Source organism: Prionailurus viverrinus, chromosome E2 (genome assembly GCF_022837055.1).
Source record: "Prionailurus viverrinus isolate Anna chromosome E2, UM_Priviv_1.0, whole genome shotgun sequence".
Taxonomy (NCBI): domain Eukaryota; kingdom Metazoa; phylum Chordata; class Mammalia; order Carnivora; family Felidae; genus Prionailurus; species Prionailurus viverrinus.
Window position 1 is genome coordinate 44,033,503 of NC_062575.1, and position 23,546 is coordinate 44,057,048.

General features: G+C 51.2%; 1 protein-coding gene across 1 annotated transcript; it reads left to right on the forward strand.

Annotated features, from left to right (window-relative positions):
• Positions 1–909: 909 nt before the first annotated feature.
• Positions 910–21,305, forward strand: WTIP (WT1 interacting protein). The gene is made up of 8 exons (XM_047836630.1): positions 910–1,680; positions 6,647–6,748; positions 16,826–16,893; positions 17,043–17,105; positions 17,270–17,400; positions 18,213–18,264; positions 18,931–18,999; positions 20,214–21,305. Exons 1-8 carry the CDS (start codon positions 1,005–1,007, stop codon positions 20,352–20,354), a joined length of 1,302 nt encoding a protein of 433 aa, XP_047692586.1. The 5' UTR covers positions 910–1,004; the 3' UTR covers positions 20,355–21,305.
• The last annotated feature ends 2,241 nt before the right edge of the window (positions 21,306–23,546 follow it).

Consider the following 23,546-nt stretch of genomic DNA (forward strand, 5'->3'; position numbering starts at 1 on the left):
TCCTTGGTGCCTCACCCGGGGCCCCTGAAGGCAGGTGCTGGAAAAAGGGAGTGTCCTCACAGCTCTTCGTGACTGCCTGCGGTGGCCACATCTGGGGCTCACTAGCCCACTGGATTAGCCTGAGGCCTGCTTCCGGCCTGGCCTGGCCTTGGGGGCCTGCGACCTGTCCCCAGCCAACCCTGGCTCCCAGCACTCGGCCCCTTCCCCACTAAGTAGTCGGCGGCTCCTGAAACCGATGCGCAGCCGGTTGGCTGGCTCCGGGACCGGCTGGGTGGGGGTCGAGGGGTCACTCGAGGTCCTGGGGGCGCATCTGCACGCGACTCAAGTGTTCTCATGGGTCCTGGGGCAGGCGCAGCGCTTCGGCCCTGGGCTGAACTAGTCCGGCCCAGCGCCTGAAAGTGTGGCGGCGCTGGTTAGTGAGATGGGAGGATGTGGGAACCGTTTGTCAACTGCTCGTATTTCTTATTCCGGCCGGGACTGGGGGAGCCGCCTCCAGCTCAGCCCGCGGGAATGTGGGACCTTTCCAGAGGCCCGACGGCCCCGGGCGCACCGCGGCGCCACAGCCGAGGCCAGCTCCCAGCTGCACGCCCCGGCGTCCAGGCCCAGCCTCCGCGCCCCTCCGAGCTCTCGGCGAAGCGCGGCCACCGCCGCGCCGCCGCCACTCCCCCCACATTCCAGAGGCCGCAGCGCCGTCTCCTTCCTCGCATTCCTGCCCCCACAAAGGAGTCCCTCCGCCCCCCGCGCGGCGGCCGGGAGGAGGGGGCGAGGCCCGGCGCCTCCGAGCGCGCATTCCTCCGCCGCGCGCGCCACTCAGCGGAGCGCCGCGGCCCCCGGACCGCGCGTGGCCGGCGGAACGACCCCGGCCCGGCGCCGGCCCCGCCCCGCCCCGCGCCCAGGGGTCCCGGGGCGGGCTCCGGGCTTGGGGCGGACGATGCGGCGGCGCGGCCGGAGCCGCGGCGGGAAGCGGAGGCGGAGGTGACGCGCCAGGGCCGGCGGGCCGGGCCATGCAGCGCTCCCGGGCGGCCGCGGACGAGGCGGCCCTGCTCCTGGCCGGGCTGGCCCTGCGGGAGCTGGAGCCGGGCGGCGACTCTCCAGGCCGGGGTCGGCGGGGCGCGCGGCCCGCGCCGGGAGACGAGGCGGCGCAGGCGCTGGGCCGCAGAGGGAAGGGCGGCGGCGGCGGCCCCGAGGCCGGGGCAGACGGACTGAGCCGTGGGGAGCGAGGCCCGCGGCGCGCGGCGGCCCCCGAGCTCAGCGCGCAGCCTGCGGGCAGCCCGCGGGCCAGCCTGGCGGGCTCCGACGGCGGCGGCGGCGGCGGCAGTGGCAGCGCCCGCTCCAGCGGCATCAGCCTGGGCTACGACCAGCGCCACGGCAGCCCGCGCTCCGGCCGCTCGGACCCGCGCCCCTGCCCCGGGCCGCCGTCGGTGGGCAGCGCCCGCTCCAGCGTGTCCAGTCTCGGCTCCCGCGGCTCGGCCGGCGCCTACGCCGACCTGCTCCTGCCCGGCGCCGGCCCGGCGCCGGCTCGCTCCCCGGAGCCTGCGGGGCCGGCCCCCTTCCCCCTGCCTTCGCTGCAGCTGCCCGCGGGCCGGGAGGGCGGCCCGAGCGCGGCGGAGCGACGGCTGGAGGCGCTAACCCGCGACCTGGAGCGGGCGCTGGAGGCGCGCACGGCGCGGGACTACTTCGGTGAGCGAGCTTGGCCGTGGCTCGGCCGGGGGAGAGCGCGGGGTGGGCCGGGGTGAGAAAAGCGAGTCTCCGTGGGGCTGGGCAGAGGGTGTGTGAGTGCGAACCGCAGGGTCCGAGGTTTATTTACAGCCGCGACTTCGACTGTAGGTCTCTGGCCTAAGAAGGGGTTCCGGCAAAGTGAGTTGATGCGCTCACTGCCTTGCCTTTAGGAAAAAGTCATGCCAATAGGCACAATAAGCCATTTTCGGGTCATTTCTTCTTAACCCTTGCTTGGCACGTGCCTCTGCTCCTCCTGCACTGTGCTCCGTGATCAGCCGGGCAACCCCAGCACTGTAGGGACTGGTGCCCCCGTTCCCCCCAGGAGTGTGGGGAGTGGACAGGAGCAGAGAGGTGCGGTGGGCCGGGTACCACCGGACCCGCCTGACCTGCAGCTTTGGTAATGGCAGTGGCAAGGGGGCAGGGTGTGTGAGGGAGGGGACGCCCACCCTGAGGCCCACCACACCACACCCTGGGCTGTGTGGTGTATGCGGGCTGTTGCCAAAGGGAATCCTGCTTCACAGCATTTCAAAGCCCACCAGTCTCTTACGGCCTCCATTTTCCAGTCTGCCTTTGGCCTCCTGATCCCTAGTCCTTTGGATAATTCGGAGGCCTCTTACTGAGGCTGGAGGTTCTGAGAGGGGGCCTGGGGAGGGGGCTTCCCTCCCTCCATTACTGATAAGCAGGAAGGCAGTCGCACCTGGCTCTGAGGGGGTGAGGGTGGGGGTGGTTATCTTGCTGGGCAGGACTGGGCTGTCCTGGGGTTTGTATCTTTTCATGCATTCATTCCAGCTAGCAGCTCAGGACCGCCCTGAACTGGATCTTGAGAGAGGAGGAGGCTGTATGTGACAGGCTAGATGGGGGCATTCCAGGCAGAAGGAAGAATGTGGGCCAAAGGAGGCATGTGAGGATGTGGACTGTTCTACTCTGTGCCCAGGGGTTATGTGGGCCACAGGGTGGGTCTGCCTTTAGGAGGGACACGCAGAAGAGTTTTGAGCTCATCTGGGAGCATGGGGGTGAGCATTTGTGGTTTGTAGGTGCTGTGGCTGCTGTCAGATGGCCTGGGAGCATGGAGGTGAGTTAGGAAGCTGTTGGCCTCTCGAGCCCGGCAGGTGCCGGGAACCGAAGCTGGGGTGGGCTTCTGAAGAGAACGCCTCCAGTGCTCTCTCTGGGGGAGACTGCCTGTTTCCTGTCCCCGTGCACCACAGGGCCCACGTCGGGGTGGTGTCTGTGAGCCTCTGAGGTTACTCACGTATCTTTGTGTGAAGCTGAGGTGGCCAGACCCAAGCAGGCAGGGAGAGAGTGAAGGGCTGACCGCACAAGACCGCATAGGCTGGTGGGTCATCCTTTCGAAAGGGCCCATTGAATCCACCCAGGAGTGGGAGGTGGGCAATGGTACACCTTTTTTCCCAAGAGAAGCCAGATCTGGGTAACCTTTTCCTAATTTTTAAAACTATGGGCAACTATTTGCTTGAACTGCTGATAACTTAGTGCTGATATTTGACCTTTCGGAGCCGTAGAAGTGGCAATTTCATACAATTCAACTTGAATAATACACAGTTTTGCAAAGGGAAGTCTACAGGTAGCATGAGCTCAAGTGATGTCTGCTATACCACATCCTCAGAGTGGGTCTTCCTCTCTGGGCCACCCCTTCTCCTTGGCCCTGGCACTTGCTGACCTCCGGGTCCCTCTCTCCATTCATTGATGGCTTTAGAACTTTCCCATCTCTCCTCACCAAGTTCCGCTGCTGGGAGCCAGCCAATAGCCTCAGACTTCCAGAACCTCTTGAACTTTGGTGGCCTCCCTGCCTTCTCTTGAGCCACCTCCTCCCAAGGTCACACCCTGTTTTTGTTTCGCTTCGGTTCTGACTGCCTCTTGTTCTCAGGACCTCTGATTCCTTGAATCACCTCTGCCCTGCAGAACTCTGACTCTGAGCCAGGACTGCTGCCCCCCTTTTTTGCTGCTATACCAATAGGCGTTGATGGTCTTGAACCTCTGTGATCTTCTGGGTGCCACCCATCTCCCTAAGCCTTGGTCAGTTCCCTCTTTTATTCCCTCAACAATCTTTCTGTTCCCTCTGGTCCCTGAGCTTGCTTTCTATTTTGCTGAGAAAACTGAGGTCAGCCGTTGCAGGCTGCCTGTTATTATCAGATCCACGTCTAGATCTGAGGATCAGGTCATCCCACCTCCAACCCCCACCTCCTCCAATCTTCAGCTTTCCTCTTTCCACTGGACCTTTTTCTTTGGTTATAAATATGTCTTTAATGAAAGGGTCTTTCATAAAAAAAAAAAAATGGCAAGGAAAAAGCAAAGCCACACCTGCTTGGTCACAAAGTCTCAGTGGCATGCCCACCTCTTCCCATCCCAGTGTCTGGTTGGCATCGCCTTTGCTTGTCTGCCTCCCATCTCCCTTCAGCCATCTGTCTCCCCTCATGGGACTGAGCCAGCTCTTGCTAGACCCTGGTGGCGGCCCAGCGCAGGTGCTTGCCAGGCCTCGGTGGCCTGGTCTCACTGTTCCATCCCACAGGTGGAGTCCCCTCTCTTCGAAACGCTGTGCTCCCTGAATTTCGTGGGTACTCCATCTCCTTCGTCAGTGTCTTTTTATTAAAGAGACGAAAGCACGTATTTAGAAAAAAAAGCAAACGGAACCAAAAGCTAATCATCATACAAGGTCATAGCCCGTGAACTGTCCTGCTTCCCGTGGAAAACTGACTTTTACTCTTCACTGTGGATTGTGGTAACTTAAGAAGGTGAGGTCAGGTTTTCAGACTTGATGGACAAGAGTATGGGTGAGGGGGTAGGTCATTTTTACTTGCCAAAGGGAAGTCTAGCTGCAGATTGTGGGATGAATTATTGGGTGCCAGGCGGGGATGCCTTGAGGACACTCTTGAAACGGACTTTAGGATGAGACTTGATGACTTTGAATCAGGCCAGTGGGAGTGAGGGGAGGGAATGAAGTCAAAATTAGGGAACAGAGTTGCTGAGATTCACAGTTGGAGGAGACAAGGAGGGTGGACCTGGATGCTCCCTGAAACCGAGCTACGCACAGGTGCCGTTTCCTGAGCAGGGACGCTGAGGCAAGAGCAGTTTTGCAGGAAATCCAGAGCTCTGTTCTAGACCTGTGGTGGTCTGAGGCCATCTGGGAGCTGGCTCGGTGACTCAGGAGAGAGGTGTGGACTGGGGCAGATCGCCAGGAGCCCTCCTCAGGCTGAGCCATTGCAGCAGGCCGGACTGCCCAGGGAGCCATGGGACAGCCACGTGTGGAGACTTGCGGGCATGTTGGCCTTCTGCGTCTTCAAAACATTTGAGTTAGTAATTAATTTCAGTATGGAATAATTGCTGTTCTCCATTCTCCATTCTGGGTCCCCACCAGCCACCTTTACTTTCCTACCTGGTTTTGAGGGCGTCTGAGCTGGCCCTCCCTCCCCTGGGGAAAAAAACCCAGGCATGGGAGGGCCAGGACTGAGCAGGGAGTACCCAACAAAGCTGGGAAGGGAGAAGAGCCAGAAATCTAGGTGTGGGTCATAGCCTGTACACGAAAGAGGAGGAGCTGGTCCCACGGCTAGCAGGTTCGGGATGGGTGGTCTGGAGGTGTGCACAGTTAGGAGATGGCTGAATGTGGACTGAGTTTTCTTTCTTGACGTGGTGCTGATGGGGAAGAGGCTCAACCGTGGTTAAATGTTAAGGAGAGAGAGAGAGAGAGAGAGAGAGAGAGAGAGAGAGAGATGGTAGAAAGCGAGAGGGAGAGGGTGAGGGAGCATGTCCCGGAGCATCCAGAAGATTTAGGGTCTCAAGGGCCAGTGGAGCCTGTCTTCATGCCCTGTGGGGTACAGGAGATCCCGGGTAACTGTGAGGGGGGCTTCTGATGTCTGGGCTGGCCGGCCATGTTCTGGGTCTTCAGGAGGGCTGGCCAGGGAATCCCCGGGACTAGTGCCAGGCTTCCCCCTGGTGTTGCTGGTCATCCTTTTCCTTACTACCCCTGCCCTGCCTGCCGGGCACCCCACCCTGTGCTGCTAGGGGTGATCCCCAATTCTACCAGTAATCCCAGATGCCTGCATGGCAACTTCCTCCCTTCTTTCCTCTAGACCTTTGCTCAGATATCACCTGGTCACTGGGGCCTTCTTCACCACCCTAATTTAAAACTCACACACTTGTTTCCACCAGAGATATTATTCATTTACCTGTTGTCGTCTGTCTCCCTCCGCTGGAACAGAGGCTCCTTGAGCGTGCCTTCCTCGGCGTGTTGCCGAGTCTCCAGCAGCTACACTGTGGGGCATGTGGCAGGCCAGCAAGGCCGCTGTGCCGATCAAACAAGAGAATCAATTCACCTTAGGACACAGATGAGGAAAGCATGGCTGGGGTGGGTGTGCCTGTGTGGTCTTTATTCTTCCTGGTTCACAGACCGCAGAAAGGATTTTCCCTCAGTCCAAGAGCAGGTCACCGGTGAAGGGACCCAGAATGACTTTCTAATATAAACATGTCATTAATATTTTTTTAAGTTTCTTTTTATTTATTTTCAGAGAGATAGAGAGCAAGCGGGGGGAGGGGCAGAGAGAGAGGGAGACAGAATCTCAAGCAGGCTCCGCACTGTGAGCGTAGAGACTGATGCGGGGCTTGAACCCGCGAACTGTGAGATCATGGCCTGAGCCAGAATCAAGAGTTGGACCCTCAACTGACTGAGCCACCCAGGTGCCCCCACGTGTCATTAATATTTTGATGGCAAGGACGGCATCAGTTAGCCCTGACTCTGTGCCCGGTGCTCTGCTTACCTCTGAATCCTGAAACAACATCAACAAACCCCCAGATACCATTATTGTCGCCACGTCAGCCACTGGTAAATGAAGGCTCAGGAAGTTTATTCGCTGAGGGTTAGGCAGCATTGGGACAGTCATGGTGCTAACCTGGGCTCTCTCCTGCGTCTCTCCCATAGGTATTTGCATCAAGTGTGGGCTTGGCATCTACGGGGCAAGGCAGGCATGCCAGGCAATGGGGAGCCTGTATCACACCGATTGCTTCACCTGCGACTCCTGTGGTAGGTATCCTTTTCCCCGGCCCTCTTGCACCATGTCCTTGCACCGAAGTCCCAAGCTGATGGACCGCCCAGCTCTGGCCCAGGCTGTAGTGTGGAGGAGGCTGAATTGTAGTGCCTTTCCTCCTAGGCCTGGCCTGTTTGGGAGGTCCACGCCCCTGGGAAGATGTCCTGGGCCCTGGGGAGGGAGGTGTGGAACCAGGGCCTTTGGTGGCCACGGGGAAAGGAGGCCCCTCACCCAGCTTTGGGGCCTCCGTCCTGTGCAGGGCACTGATGTCTCCTGGCTGCCTGCGTGGGGCGCATGGAGCTAGTGCTGTGCTTTCTGCCTGCCTGGGTGTGGGGCTGGTCTTTTCCCTGCAATGTAGTTTTTCTCCCAAGTTTACATACAGCATAAGCTATAAATGTTGTAATTTAACCTAGACAAAGTTACGAAAAGAAAAAAGTAACCATTATCTAACCAACCTAATACATCTGCTCTCTTGATTCTACTCCTGTCCCTTGAGGCTTTGCCCGTAAGCAAATATCTTTCATTAATTTATACTAAACATGTCAATGTTTTATCCTGTGGAAGTGTAATACATGCACTGTGTTAAGTCAGACAGTGCTGACAAGCTCTTTTTGCAAGAGTAAAAAACCTCTCATCTTTCTACTCCTGGTCCCATTCCCCAGAGGCAGCCACTTGGTATTTTTTGGCAATTTCTTCTAGAAGACACCTCCGTATCTGTAACAAGCATACCGTGCTGTTTCTTGATGTAGCACTTTTAGACTGACTGACACTTTTGCTGTGACAGCTGAGGAACAGGTTCTGCCACTGCCTTTTTCTCTTCTCTCCTGTTTTCTCAGTGTACTTTAATCGTAAACTGTGGTTAAGTCAGGAAACCAGGTTTATGTTTCCTTGACTATTTAAAAATCCACTGCAGAGCGAGGAATTATACTGTGATTACACCCCCTTTTTGTCCTATAGTCTTTTACTTTTCCTGCATTTTTTTCTTTTTTTTCTTTTAGCCCCCCCCTCCCCTCCCCCCACCTTGTATTGGCTTACTTTGTATAGCTTCACTTCCCGCCTCCCCAGAGGCTCCATTATATCAGGCATCCTGCAGAGTTTCTATTGGGAGGTTCTCACCTCTCTTTACTCTGAGTTCATTGCCCTCTGGGACCCTTGTGGAGTGCTCATTCTGTGCCTTCCCATGTGTACTCCCTGCATTGAATCCACTATTTCCTGGCAGCTTTTAGCTGCAGATAACAGAGAAACTGCTGAGGAGGCTTAACCTCTAAGACTATTTTTTGGCTCAGTGAACTGGGAGCCCAGAGATTGGGCTGGCTTCAGGCTGAGATTGATCTAGTGTCTCAGGCCCTATGAATAGCTTGGCTGGGTTTCCCTTGGGTTTGGTGTCTTCCTTAGGGCACCTTCTCTTATGGTGGTGAAATGTCTGAGGCAGCTTGAGACTTCCATTGGCACACCACTAGTCTGGAGGAAGAGGGGGCATCTCTTCTGGTTATGTTTTTGGAAACTTCTTTTCCAGAAAGCACCTGGCATATATCTCCTTGTATGTCATTGGCCAGAGCATCTCACACATCCATTCCTGAACCAGTTTATTTGGTTGTTGGGAATGCTGTGGTTGATTGACTGACTTGCCTGAGTCTCTGAACCAATGCCATAATAAGGGAAGAGGAGTTATGTTTATACTAATCAAGCCCGCCTGTGGATAATGGGAATGGATTCAGGTTTCCCTTGACTGCAGCAGGCTGTCTGAGGTAAGGCTGAATACTGAACGCATCTTGGAGGAGAAGAGAAGAATCAAAGCTGTGGAACAATGTCCACAAGATTTTGCTGTCGTTGTCTAAGAAAGGGCATTTGGGAGGTCAGTGTTCTGAATTCTGCTGTGTCCAAAATGTCTTGATTCTACCCTCACACTTACTTCAGAGTTTGTGAATAGATTTCCAAATTTGAAGCAATTTTCACTCAGCATTTTTTTTTTTTAAAGATTTTATTTTTACAGGGTGCCTGGGTGCTCAGTCGATTAAGTGTTCGACTGGGGTTCAGGTCACGATCTCGTAGTTTGTGAGTTCGAGCCCCGTGTCAGGCTCTGTGCTGACAGCTCAGAGCCTGGACCCTGCTTTGGATTCTGTGTCTCCCTCTCTCTCTGCCCCTCCACCGCTCATGCTCTGTTCTTCTCTGTCTGTCTCTTTCAAAAATAAATAAACATTAAAAAAAAGATTTTATTTTTAGGGTGCCTGGGTGGCTCAGTCGGTTAAGCGTCTGACTCTTGATTTCAGCTCAGGTCATGATCTCACAGTTTGTGAGTTCAAGCCCCACATTAAGCTCCATGCTGACAGTGGGGAGCCTGCTTGGGATTCTCTCTGCCTCTCCCCTGCTCGTGCACTCTCTCTCTAAAAAATAAATAAACATTAAAAAAAAAAAAACCCACCCCTGGTTCATTAAAAGACCCCATGAAGCATTTGATAAAACAAACCACATACTGGGGCACCTGGGTGGCTCAGTCGGTTAAGTGTCCGACTTCAGCCAGGGTCATGATCTCATGGTGTGTGAGTTCAAGCCCCACGTTGGGTTCTGTGCTGACAGCTCAGAGCCTGGAGCCTGCTTCAGATTCTGTGTCTCCCTCCCTCTCTCTCTGACCCTTCCCTGTTCATGCTCTGTCTCTCTCTGGCTCAAAAATAAATAAACATTTAAAAAACCCCATATACTGCCACATGCATAAGTTCTAAGGATTATTTTCCAGAATATTTTTTTTTAATTTTTTTTTTTTTCAACATTTATTTATTTTTGGGACAGAGAGAGACAGAGCATGAACGGGGGAGGGGCAGAGAAAGAGGGAGACACAGAATCGGAAACAGGCTCCAGGCTCTGAGCCATCAGCCCAGAGCCTGACGCGGGGCTCGAACTCACGGGCCACGAGATCGTGACCTGGCTGAAGTCGGACGCTTAACCGACTGTGCCACCCAGGCGCCCCGAGAATATTTAAAATACTTTCACATATCAATTAGAAAAAAGGACAAATAATTTAAAGTATTCTTCTGTAGTTTGACTCTGATGTGTGTGGCTCTTGGTTTTCTTTTATTTGTCCTGCTTGGGGTTCATTTTGACTTCCAACTTGGGGAAAATCTCAGCTGTTTTATTTTCAATAAAATCAGCTTTGATTCAATAAAATCAGCTTTGATTCAGTTGCTTCTCTCCCATTCTCTCTATTATTTACTTCTAGAATTCAAATTAGAAATATTAGGTTTTCTCATTCTGTTGTGTCTCTTAACCTCTCCCTCATATTATGCACTTCTCTGTCTCTCATTCTGTTTCATTTCCTCAGATCTGTCTCCTGAAAGCTAAAATCCAGACCATTCATTTTTCTCTTCAACTGTGTTTAATCTCCTATTGAACTCTTTCATTGAGTTTTTTATTTCAGTGATTGAATTTTTTTTTTTATTTCTAGAAGTTCTTTTTGTTTCTTTTCTCAAATCTGCCTCAACATTTTTGATCATTTTTATCAAGATTGAAAATACACGGAGAGTGCAAAACACATTAATCTTGAGTATATTCCAGCTTGATACATTTGTACATGTCTACGTGCCTATGTAATCACCCTCCAGATCGAAGGGTAGAATATTTCCATCACCCCGTAAGAGTCCCTGATGCCCCTTCCCAGTCATCGGCACATGACTTTTGAGCTGTTTCCATGATTTGGGGATTATAAATAAACCTTTTATGAGTATTGCGTCTGTGCCCATTGATGGACATTTGTATTTATTTTTCTAACAGTGGAATTTCTGGGTCCTAGAGTAGCATCTGTGTGGCTTCAATATATGCTGCTAAGTAGTTTCCCATAGTAGAAGCAATTTATTATCCTGTTGGCAATGTATTAGAATTTCAGTTTTTCCTCCTTCCTACCAGCATTGTCTGTCTTCATTCTAGTGGGGGTGGCATGGTATATTAATGAGATTTTATTTATTTTTTATTTTATTTTTTTAAGTTTATTTCTTTTGAGAGAAAGAGAAAACACGCGTGCCGCAGCAGGGGAGGGGCAGAGAGAGAATCCCAAGCAGGTTCGTGCTGCCAGCACAGAGCCCGAGCCAGGGTTCAGTCCCACGATGGGTGAGATTGTGACCTGAGCTGAAATCAAGACTGGGAAGGCTTAACTGACTTCCCACTGAAAGAGTGGGAAGGTTTAATCAAGGCTTAGCCGACTGAGCCACCCTATTAATGAGATTTTAATTTGAATTTCTTGGATGAGTAGTGAAAACTCATACACCTTTTTATGTCTCTGTTGGCCTTTTTTTTTTTTTCAACGTTTATTTATTTTTGGGACAGAGAGAGACAGAGCATGAACGGGGGAGGGGCAGAGAGAGAGGGAGACACAGAATCTGAAGCAGGCTCCAGGCTCTGAGCCATCAGCCCAGAGCCCGACGTGGGGCTCAAACTCACGGACCGCGAGATCATGACCTGAGCTGAAGTTGGACGCTTAACCGACTGAGCCACCCAGGCGCCCCTCTGTTGGCCGTTTGAATGCCTTTGTTTGTAAAAATGCCTGTTGAAGTCTTTTGCCCATTTGTAGGTTGGGTGGTTTGACTTTTTTTAAATTGCTTTGTGCGAGTTCTCTGTGCACCTTGGATACATGTTGTGTGTTGGATATATGTGTTATAAATTCTTTTCCTAACCTATTCTTGCTTCATTACTTTGTTAATGATGTCTTCTGATGAAAAGAAAGTCACAGTAAAGTCCAGTTTACCTTTTTAAATTTGTTTTCAGTTATTGTTTTTAATGTCCAAGAAGTCTTTGTAATCTCATGTTTTGGACATCTGTTTCTATTTTGTAAGTGTATTACATGTTTGTATTCTGTATTGTGTCTAATTGTCCCCAAATCTGATGTCTTTGAAGTCCCACTTCAATTGTTTATTGTTTCTCCTCACTCTTGGTCATGATACCTTGTTTCTTCACATGGTTTTATAATTTTTGATATAAAAACCGTATAATTAAAAATTTTTTTTTCAATGTTTATTTATTTTTGGGACAGAGAGAGACAGAGCATGAACGGGGGAGGGGCAGAGAGAGAGGGAGACACAGAATCGGAAACAGGCTCCAGGCTCCGAGCCATCAGCCCAGAGCCCGACGCGGGGCTCGAACTCACGGACCGCGAGATGGTGACCTGGCTGAAGTCGGACGCTTAACCGACTGCGCCACCCAGGCGCCCCAAAAACCATATAATTTTTAAAGTCAGTCTGTGGGAATTTGTTGATGTCTGTGTTGAAGGTGCATTTCCCCAGGGAATATTCTATTTATTTATTAAAAAAAATTTTTTTAATGTTTATTTTTGAGAGAGTCAGAGTGCAAGCGAGGGAGGGGCAGAGAGAGAGGGAGGCACAGAATCCAAAGCAGGCTCCAGGCTCTGAACTGTCAGCACAGAGCCTGATGCAGGGCTTGAACTCATGGGCCACAAGACTATGACCTGAGATGAAGTTGGACGCTTAACCCACTGAGCCACCCAGGCACCCCCAGTGTTCTGATTTCTACCACCATAGATTAGTTTTGTCTGTTCTAGAACTTCATATACGTGAAGTCAAATGTATACTATTTTGTGACTGATTTGTTGTTGTTGTCGTTAAGCATGTCTCTTTTTTTTAAGCTGTATATTAGTAGCACACTCCTTTTTATCGCTGAGTAAGATTTTATTGTATGAATATGCCACAGTTTGTTGATCTGTGCAACTATTGACAGATAATAGATTGTGCTGTGAATGTTCTCGTACGGGTCATTTGTGGACAAATGTTTTCATTTCTCTCTCTCTCTCTCTCTCTCTCTCTCTCGGGTAAATTCCAAGGAGTGGAATTTCTGGGTCATAGGCTAAGTGTATGTTTAACTTCATAAGAGACTGCCAAACTGTTTTCCAAAGGGGTTGTGCTATTTTATCCTCCCACTAGAAATGTTAGAGAGTTGGGTTTTGCTACGTGTTTGCCAACAATTGATATTTTAGTCTTTTTAATTTTAACCATTCTAATGGGTGTGAAGTGGTATCTCGTGATTTTAATTTGCATTTCCCTGATGACTAATAAGGTTAAGCATCTTTTTGTCTGCTTCTTGACCATTTTTATCTTCTTTTATGAAGTCTGCTCAGGTCTTTTGTTCAGCTTTTGAATTGAGAGTTACTTGTCTTAAATTATTTAGTTGTGAGGATATGTATATTCTGAGTACAAGTTCTTTTCAGGATGCATGTTTTGTGAATACTTTCTCATAGTATGAATAATATTTAAAAAAAATTTTTTTTTACATTTATTTATTTTCGAGAGACAGAGAGACAGAGTGTGCGCAGGGGAGGGGCAGAGAGAGAGGGAGACACAGAATCAGAAGCAGGCTCTAGGCTCTGAGCTGTCACCACAGAGTCCGTCGTGGAGCTCGAACCCATGAACCCATGACCTGAGCCCAAGTCGGACGCCTAACCGACTGAGCCACCCATGCGCCCCGGTATGAATAATATTTTTAATTAAGTTTATTATTTATTTCTTTTAGTAATCTCTACATCTAATGTGGGGCTTGAACTCATGACTCTGAGATTAAGAGTTGCATGCTCTTCTGGGTGAGCCAGCCAGGCGCCCTAGTGATATACTTTTTTGATAAATTTTAAATTTTGATGAAATTTAATATGTAATTTTTTTTTGTTTTGTTTTATGGTTCTTGTTTTTGTAATCTAAAAATTTTTGGTCTTCCTTTAAGTCATTAAGATAGTCTCGTATGTTTTCTTCTAGAAGCTTTAAGTCTCGCTCTCTCTCTTTTTTTTTTTAATCTTTTAGATATTTTACTTTTAAGTAATCTCTACATCCAGTATGGAGCTCAAAATCACAACCTGAGGTCAAGAGTTACTTGCTCTTCTGACTGAGCCAGCCAGGTGCCCCTTAAGTTTCTCATTTCTATGTTGAGGTAGATAACCCACTTTGTATTATATTTTTGTGTATGGTATGAGGCAAGGAATGAAGTTTCATTTTTTTTCCATATTTGATTTTTTTCCTCCAGTTGTTCCAGCACCTTGTGCTGAAAAGACTTTGCTTTCCCACTTGCTTCTTTATTGAAATATCTATGGGTCTATTTTTGCAGTCTCTTCTGTTTTACTGATCTTTTTGTCTTTCCTTATTCCCATATTATACTGTATTGATTACTTTAAGTTTTAAGATAGGTAGTGTAAGTCTTCCAGCATTGTTGATCTTTTGCAAGATTATTTGGCTATTCTAGGTTCTTTGTATTTTTATATGAATTTTAGAACTGGAAGTCAGCCCTCAGCACAAGGGTTTGAAAGAAGAAAACCAAAATAGAATTGGAATGTCAGTTTCCACAAAAGAAATAAGAATGCTGGGATTTTAATTGTGTGGCATTGAATATATAGATCAATTTGAGGAGAACTAATATCAGAATATTTGAAGTTTGAAGTTGATTGTCAAGGACTGAGGTTTTTTTTCCCTACTTGCAAGCTGGTAAGTTTATCTGCCACTGTGTCACCAATGCTGACTGAAGACATGAGCCTCCTTGGGGCAGGGGCTCAGAGCACGGCAGGCAGGATGAGCTTCACGTTTGAATCATTCTGCACGAGTCCCACAGTGGTGATGCAGAGTGACCCAGGTGGATGCCGCACATGCAGTGGGTCTGGGTCTGTGTCACGGCTAGAGAACCCTGAGTTTAGGGAACCCTGATGTTTTATAATGGGCTGCCAGCAAAGCTCTCTGACCCTTGTTTCTGAGGAACACAGCATCTGTATTATATTGACACCAAACAAGCCTGCTTTCTACTTCGGAGGGAGATAGCTATCTGTGTTTTTTTTTTTTTTAATGTTTATTTTTGAGAGAGGGAGAGAGAGAGAGAACGAGAGGGAGGGTCAGAGAGAGAGGGAGACAGAGGATCTGAAGTGGGCTCTGCATTGACAGCAGAGAGCCCAATATGGGGCTTGAACCCACAAACCACGAGATAATGACCTGAGCCGAAGTTGGATGCTTACCCAACTGAGCCACCCAGATGCCCCACAATGTCTGGTTTGTAAGTGGTTTGGTCCACAAATGTCCTGGGGATGGTAATTCACAATGAAAGCTGCCATTCCTCTCTAAGATGTGCAGAAATGTGAGAGACCCAATGGAGAGCTATCTTCCAGCAATGGTTTATCACTCTATTCATGTAGGCCTTCTGAAATTTCTCTCAGCAAAGTTTAGTTTGGCAGAGCGAGGGGCAGACTCATCTCTTGTAAAGTTTACCTCTTAGTATTTTACAGGGTTTTTTTTTTTTTTGGATGTTATTATAAATGCTGTTTTAAAAACTGTACGTTCATTTTCCAATCATTTGTTACCAGAATATAAAAATACATTTGATTTTCATATTCTGACCACCTGTCCTACAACCTTGCTAAACTCATTTATTACTTCTAGTAGGGCTTGCTTGTTTGTTTGTTTGTTTTGGCAGATTGCTTATGATCTTCTACACATCCTGATTAAAGATAGTTCTCCTTTTTCCTCTCCAAGCTTTTATTTTTTTTCACCCATCTCATTGTACGACCTAGGGCTTCTAGTCCAATGCTGAACCCTAAGGGGAAAAGCATCCACTATTTCACCATTATGTCTGATGTCAGCTGAGGGTTTCTCACGGGGGCCCTTTATCACGGGGAGGATGTTCCCTCCCGTTCCTGGTTAGGCACTGTGGGCTTTCTCCTGACGGGATACCTCTAATAGCTGTGCCGGGTCTGCTGAGGCTCTTGTTTTGACAAGGACACCTCTTTCACCGGGGCTTTGTTACCTGGTGAGAGTTGTACTTCTTATGTTCATGGATGATGACAGTTCATTCTGGAATGTCTGCTCTGAGTCCTCCTGAAGCAAATGTATTTTTATTTTATTTTATTTTATTTTATTTTATTTTATTTTATTTTATTTCATTTATTTCATTTTACTTTCATTTCATTTCATTTCATTTCATATCATTTTATTTTATTTTTGTGATGTTTATTTACTTTTGAGAGACAGAGCGTGAATAGGGGAGGGGCAGAGAGAGGGAGACACAGAATCCGAAGCAGGCTCCAGGCTCTGAGCTGTCAGCACAGAGCCCAACACAGAGCTCAAACTCATGAACTGTGAGATCGTGACCTGAGCCGAAGTCGGACACTTAACCGAATAAGCCACCCAGGCACCCCTGATGTGAATGTATTTTAAAATGACAACCTCTTTTTCTTTTTTTAATTTTTTTTTAACGTTTATTTATTTTTGAGACACAGAGAGACAGAGCATGAACGGTGGAGGGGCAGAGAGAGAGGGAGACACAGAATCTGAAACAGGCTGCAGGCTCTGAGCGGTCAGCACAGAGCCCGATGCGGGGCTCGAACTCACAGACTGTGAGATTATGACCTGAGCCGAAGTTGGACGCTTAACCGACCAAGCCACCCAGGCGCCCCTAAAATGACAACCTCTTAACACAACCTGTCAGTGTGTTTAATCTTTTAAAAAAGAATTTTTTTTTAACGTTTATTTATTTTTGGGACAGAGAGAGACAGAGCATGAACGGGGGAGGGGCAGAGAGAGAGGGAGACACAGAATCGGAAACAGGCCATCAGCCCAGAGCCCAACGCGGGGCTCGAACTCACGGACCGCAAGATCGTGACCTGGCTGAAGTCAGACGCTTAACCGACTGCGCCACCCAGGCGCCCCTAAAAAAAAAAAGAATTTTTTTTTAATGTTTATTCTTGAGAGACAGAGAGACAGAGTGTGAGCAGGGGAGGGGCAGAGAGAGGGAGCCACAGAATCTGAAGCAGGCTCCATGGTCTGAGCTATTAGTATAGAACCTGATGTGGGGCTTGAACTCACAAACCGTGAGATCATGACCTGAGTCGAAGTCAGACACTTAACTGACTGAGCGACCCAGGCACCGCTGTTTAATCTTTTAAAAAGATTTATTATTATAACAGTAGTAGCCTAATATGAAAGGGAAATGTTAAAATTTGCCCATAATCTGCTTCTCGTCTGTTGGAGGAGAGTCCTGAGACATGGAAGCAGGGGCCCCATCCCCGGGTTCCAGCGGCCCAAGGACCCCCTTCTCGATACTCGTCCTTGCAGGGAGACGACTTCGAGGGAAGGCGTTCTACAACGTGGGTGAGAAAGTGTACTGCCAGGAGGACTTCCTGGTGAGTCAGAGCTGGGCCCTGGCGGGTGCCAGGGGAGGGGAGGGGACCCTCCTGCTGCACATGGAGACCTGGGCCCAGGAGGCAGGTGCTGGCTGGGCAGGGAGTGCCCCTCTGTCACACGACATCCTGGATCCTTTGTCTCCTCTCAGTACTCTGGGTTCCAGCAAACAGCCGACAAGTGTAGTGTGTGTGGACACCTCATCATGGAGATGGTGAGAACCTCCCCCAGCCTCCTGGAACCCCTCTGACATGGGTGGTCTTAGGACCCACCCTTTCACCTGTTGCAGACCTGCCGAGGGCTCAGAGCCAGAGCCTCTTCTGGGGGCTGTGCTGAGCCTTCCGTCTGCACTGACCCTTCAGTGCCTCCCACCCCCAGATCCTGCAGGCCCTTGGGAAGTCCTACCACCCAGGCTGCTTCCGGTGCTCAGTGTGTAACGAGTGCCTGGACGGGGTGCCCTTCACTGTGGACGTGGAGAATAACATCTACTGCGTCAGAGACTATCACACGTGAGTGGCCAGCACTGTGGGGGCGGGTGTGACTCCCGCTGTTTCTCCTGCCTCCCCAGGAAGCATTTTTCCAGCCTGCCTGTCTGTGTTCTCCATTCTTGGCCTTTTTACTTCCAGCCTCCCCTTGTGTGCTCAGCGGCTGGGGCAAAGCATGGCTCTCTGCCTTGAACCCTCTCTTGGGTGATTCAGCCACCAGCCATCTCTCTCCCCTCCCCGCCTTTACCTGCATGCGCCCCTCCTCCCAGTGGTGGGGGCTCTCCTGGCTGCCCCACCCAGCATCTATCCCTTTGCTCCCAGGGCCAGGTTTGGCCTCTTCTGCCTGGGGTGGTGGCTTGGGAGTCTCTGCAGAGTCCCTTCCCTGCCTGTCTGGTATCCATGTGAGAGGCCAGTCCATTCTCCCCAGCTGTGGCTCTAGGCCCAGCCCTCAGAGTTCTGGTCTTGTGCTACAGCCTTGCATGGGGTTGGTGCCCCGCATGGATCCCTGGTACTCCATGTGGAGCCAGGCTTTGCAGGGGTCTCAGCTAGGGGTGGCCCAAACCTGGATGTTAGGGGGCAGGGAACTCACAGGAAGTGTGAGGGAGAGGGTAGGGAGAAACGGAAGCCGTCCTGGAGGAGGTGATGGGGTGGAAGTGAATTGGGAACCAGTTAAAAGGCCAAAAAGGCACCGCAGAGGCTGCTCCCACACCAGTGTGTCCACACAAGGAAAGGGGTTCTGACGCTTGGGCCATGTCATGGGGCTACTGTGGGTGGGTCTGCCTTTGGGCCCTTGGCCTCTGGCAGCTGGTCACTTCTGGTTTTCTTTATTCCTCCAGGGTTTTTGCACCGAAATGTGCCTCCTGTGCCCGTCCTATCCTCCCTGCACAGGTAGGAACCACTCACCTGGAGATGATCAGGTGTCTGGCCCAGCCTGGCCTCTGCCCCAGGTTGGCCCCATGTCTTGGGCCCCTGTGGGAGGGATGCAGATGCTCCCGCCCCATATCCCTCAGGGCCGAGGGTTGCGTTGTGCCCATGCACGCAGGGTGCACGTGTCCCTGCATGAGTTAGAGAGAAACGGTGGCCCTCAGCTCCTTTGCCCACGGATGTAAGGATCGCCCGCTGGGTCTGTTAGCTCTGCAGGCTGAGGTGGTGGGAGGAGCACACAAGAGGAGGATGCAGTCTATGCAGGAGACACCATCGGGTGGTGCACCTCTCTTGGCATGGGGTCTCCCACACATGTCGGTTCTGCCCCAAGCTACCGTGCCTGGGGAGGCCGGACTGGCTCTGGTCGTTCCTGACTGCAAAGAACTGAAGAGAACACGTATACACACATTTGACACCTGTGTGACGGCTCTCATAGACATGTGTGTGTGCGGTTGGGTGCAGCTGCAGGAGGGTGTCCATTCCTGTGCACCTGCTGATGCCATTCTGGCCGCGGAAGCACTGAAGCCAGTGCTCACGTGGGCGTGAATGCACACCTGCCATGACAAGACCGTGTTGTGTAGGTGTGTGCACTACACACAATTGTGTGCAAAACCCCATCTCTTCCTCCAGGGCTGTGAGACAACCATCCGTGTGGTGTCCATGGACAGAGACTACCATGTGGAGTGTTACCACTGTGAGGTGAGCCTGGGCCCTCCTGGAGGGCTGGTGGCTAGTGCGGTCCCCCTCCACATGGATCTCCTTTTCTCTAGGTCTTCTGTGGACCCACCTCCTTGTTTATGTCCCCATTCTCCCTGTCCTCCCTAGAGAACCCTCCCCAAGATATGTTCTCAGCCCGTTTCTCATTCAGTCAAATATTTACTGAGGATTTACAGCATGTGGGCTGCTGGGGATGTACAGAGAATAAAATAAAGAGTCCCTATGCTTGTGGCAGCGATGAGTACTCAGGCAGGGCTGGAGCCTATAGGGCTTGTCAGAGCGCATAGGAGGCCTTGGAGAATCAGGGGAGGCTTTCTGGAGGAGCTGACACCCAAGCTAAGATCTGAAAAATGACTGAGTTAATCAAGGACAGTCAGTAAGAAAGACAGTAAGAAAGGCACTTCCAGGCAGTGGAAGCAGAATGTGCTTAGGTGTGAGGGTGAATGTGTTGTTTTGTGTCACTGGAGAAGTTGGCAGGAGCTGGGGACATAAGGCTATATATGAGCTGAAGAGTATGGGCTTATTCTGAGGGCAGTGGAGAATGATCCAAAAGGATGACATGATGGCATGAGGATTTTAGAAAGGGTGCTCTTTGCCATCAGAGAATGCATGGAGGAAGAGGGAGGGTGGCTGGGGTTCCCTGAGGAGGTTGTTGGAGGCGAGGTTGTGGTCCTGGGTTCGGGGTGGTAAACTGAGTTGCATGAAGGTCAGGCAGAAAAAGGGACTGGATTCAGCCAATGACTAAATGTGGCAGTTTGGGGGTTGGAAGGTGTCTATTAGGATCCCCCGAGAGCTAGACATGCTGGAGTTCAAAGACTCTGGCTGCAGGTGTAGGAATTTGGGAGTCATTGGCACGTGTAGCTCTCCTTCCTCATACTCCACTCTGAGCTTTCTAATTGCCTTGGCCTCCCCAAATTCTCAATTCAAGAAGACCCCTGGGCCCTCTTTGGGCAGCCTGGACAATCCCTTCAGGTAGTAACTTGGGCAGTTGTACGGCTCACCTCTAGTTTCCCTTCTCTCAGAGATCACTGGCCTGCCTTGTCTGTTGTCTGTCCCCCGCCCCCAATCAAAGTCAAAGCCCTTTGCAAGTTGCACAGGGCCCCACAGATCCGCCCCGCCCCATTACTCTCAGGGCCCCCCCCCCCCCCCCCCCCCCCCCCCGCTCACTCTGGGATTGGGGCTGTGTTCTTCCCTAGGACTGCGGGCTGCAGCTGAGTGGGGAGGATGGACGCCGCTGCTACCCCCTGGACGGCCACCTGCTGTGCCGCCGCTGCCACCTGCGGCGCCTCAGGCCCGGGCCCCTCCCCTCACCTGCGGTGCACGTCACGGAGCTCTGAGCCGGGAAAGGAGCCCACGCTGCGGCCCCGCGTGCGTGCGTGTGTGCGACAGAGCGCGCCCCCGGGCGGGACGGGTGACCGGGTCGGCGTCGGAGCTCTGTGTCCCACGGGGGGCGCCGCTGCCGCGCTTTCGCCCCACCCCCACCCACGTGCCACCAAGCTGCTGTCCGAGGGGCCGGCCCCGCGGCGTAGCTGCTTCTATTTATTCACCGTCTGTGCCTCCTCCGGCCGCTCCCTTCCTTCCAGCCCCTACCCCCTCGCCCCCAGACGCCGGCTGCTGCGCCCCGCGGCCCCGGGCGGGCTCCCAGACCCCCGTGGGGCACCAGCTGAGGACGCAGCCGCCTTCGCGAGCAGGGGCGCGGGCCGCCTTCTTCCTCCTCCTCGCACTGGCCTGGGGGCGGGAGTGTTTCCTTGTTCCAAAGGGGCCCCGCCTGAGATCGCTCCTCGGGGCAGGGGTGGTCTGGCAGGTGGCGGTTGACGGAGGGCACGCGTGTTTGTGTGTCTCATAAGCGCCTTTGGTGGGTGGGAAGGGTGTCCTTTTTGGGCGGGGTCACAGGAGGGGGGAGACGAATGACACCTTTGTGGAGTGGGGCCCTCGAAGGAGCCCTGCCTTTGGCCACCGGGATTCTGAAGGGTGTTTTCAGCCACAATCCCGCCCGGGTCTCCCCATCCCTGCCTCCTGGCTTGGGGTCCGCTTCCCCCTCGGCCCCCCTCCCCTCGCCATCCTTCAGCCTTGGGAAAAGAACCTTCTCACGCAAAATTTCCAGCCACAGGGCTCGGTCGAGAGAGACCACAAGAGGGCGCCCTGTCCCCGTGGCAGGGAGAACACCTGTTGCAGGAAAGCACTCTGTATCGGGCTCCACGACAAAAGCGTATGATTTGACTTAAATTAAGTTTTTCCTTTGAGAATATTTTCATTTTCTTTAAAAGAATATAGTTTTCTTCCAAAAACTTGGCCCACGGTTGTTATTTCTTAGAAAAACTACAAAAAACAGATGTCCAATTTGGAGATCATTTAGCTAGTTTCCAGGTGGGAAAAACGTTGTAGTTTTCACTATTTTTGTGTAAATCTCTCTAAAATTTCAAAATATGTGTGTGCTTTTCAGACTTTGGAATAATGTGGGGTTTTGTTGTGTCAGCGTTTGAAGAACAGTGACCTAATGTGGTTTGGGGGAATGTATATTAATTTTCTTTCTGACACGCTAGCATTGGGAAGCTAGGACTTCTCAGTGATGGCTTATGTTGGATTTGCAACTGTGGGTGGTTTCTGCGGCAAGAGACCCCTAATCATGATAAGCCATCAATGGGATATTTTTTAATGTTTATTTATTTTGAGAGAGAGAGTGTGAGCGGGGGAGAGGAAGAGAGGGAGAGTGAGAATCCCAAGCAGGCTCTGGCCTGTTCCCACACAGCCTGATGCGGGGCTTTGATCCCACGAGCGGTGAGATCGTGACATGAGCTGAAATCAAGAGTCTGACTCTTATCCAGCGGAGCCACCCAGGCGCCCTATCAATGGAATATTCCGATTTAAGTCCACTTGTGCCTGAACCACTTCCTCTTGGCAACTGTTCTTGCCCTGCCTTCCCTCCTCTTAGATGTGGGTCTTTTTGCTTGTAGGATCATCAGCAGGGGAAACTGTGTAGGAACCAGAAGGTTGCCTGGATTGCCTCTTGGGATTCATGAGAGGAAGTGGCTGCCATTAGGGACCAGCTGGGCTGAGGCCTGGAGCTGGGAGGCCCACTGGTGGGCTGAGGAAGCAAGTACATGGGAAGTTTAGTGTTTGTTAACTAAGTGTTTATTTAAATGCAGAGGTTGTCTGAGATGGGGGAAGTGTGTGTTTTCTGAGAAGGGGACTTCAACAGGATAAGGGTGGCTTCTTGGAGGAGGTGATCCCAACGGGACAAGGGAGATGGCATTTCAGGAATGAGAGGCTGTTTCTGGCATTCTCTTCCTCTTGAGCTGGGCTGCTTTGCTTTCTAGCCAGTTTTACAAAGCTTTCTTCTCATTGCCCTCTTTATTGCTTCTGATGTCAAAGCTGCTTTGCCCTTGGTTTCTCCTTTTTGCAAACTCAGCTCTTATCTTTTCTCTTCCTTTGTGCTGTGGAGGTGGCTCCTGAGCTTCCAGCCAGGGAGGTCACCATTGCCTTCCACACCTGCTCCAGCCTGGTTACCATACTTCCCTTATCCAGCTGGATTGAGTCATCACAGTGTGGAGCCTCACTTCGAGTTCATGTGTCGTACTTTGTCGCATGACCCTGGGGGGCAGTGGCCTCATCTCTGGCCACACTTTGCCCTTTTTCTTTGGGCTTCAGGGCTCTGTATTGCCTCTGTCAGGACTGGTGACTGCCACTATCCCTCTTACCACAGGGCCTTTGCACATGCACTTCCTTTGCTTGGATCCACTCCCTTCTCAGTGCTTTACTTCCTTGTTAAATCCTTCAGATCTCAGCCACAGGAATACATCAGGCTTCCAGTTATTACACTTCACTGAACACATAGAATTTGGGGGCCCTGCTCTGCCAGCTCATTTTCCAAAAGCAGCATCTTCCAGTCCATTTTCAGGAGTTACACTGATCTGATGGTTGTTGAGACTGAAGAAGCAGTGTGAGAGCCAGACTTTGAGCCCGGTAGATTGCCCATGACCCTCCAACCCTGGGGGCCAAACCCACCTGCCACTAGGATATCTCCCCTGATATTGGCACCTAGTGACACTAACTATGCCTTTGATCACAGCTGTACTTTTATGTATCATATTCAGGTTTGTCTCCTCCCTAGATTGGTGAGCTCTCTAGGCTAGGATCTGTCTGCATTGTTCACTTTTGTCTCCACAGTGCCCAAGCCAGACCCTGCCCTGGCCTTTAGGGTCTCAACTCAAGACCCCACAACCCCATTGGTTTGCAAGTCCCAAGTTCCGCCTTAGTTGCCCAATGAAGGAGCCACAGGTGGGAGATAAATGTCCAAGAATAGGGTTTACACAAATACTATACACACTGCACATAACATGTGTGCAGGTGTGTCCCAGGTAGCTCATTCCCATCTGTGCCTTTGTGCTAGGGTCTCGGTTCAGTACCCATGCCTTTGAGTACCAGGTCCACTGCTGTGTGTGTGTGTGTGTGTGTGTGTGTGTGTGTGTGTGTGTGTGTGTGAGAAAGAGAGAGAGAGAGAGAGAGGGAGAGGGAGAGAGAGAGAGAGA

Coding starts and splice junctions, on each gene's coding strand:
- WTIP (XM_047836630.1), top strand. CDS start 1,005: ATGCAGCGCTCCCGGGCGGCCGCGGACGAGGCGGCCCTGCTCCTGGCC. Junction 6,749..16,825: donor CTTCACCTGCGACTCCTGTG/GTAGGTATCCTT, acceptor TCGTCCTTGCAG/GGAGACGACTTCGAGGGAAG. Junction 19,000..20,213: donor TGGAGTGTTACCACTGTGAG/GTGAGCCTGGGC, acceptor GTTCTTCCCTAG/GACTGCGGGCTGCAGCTGAG.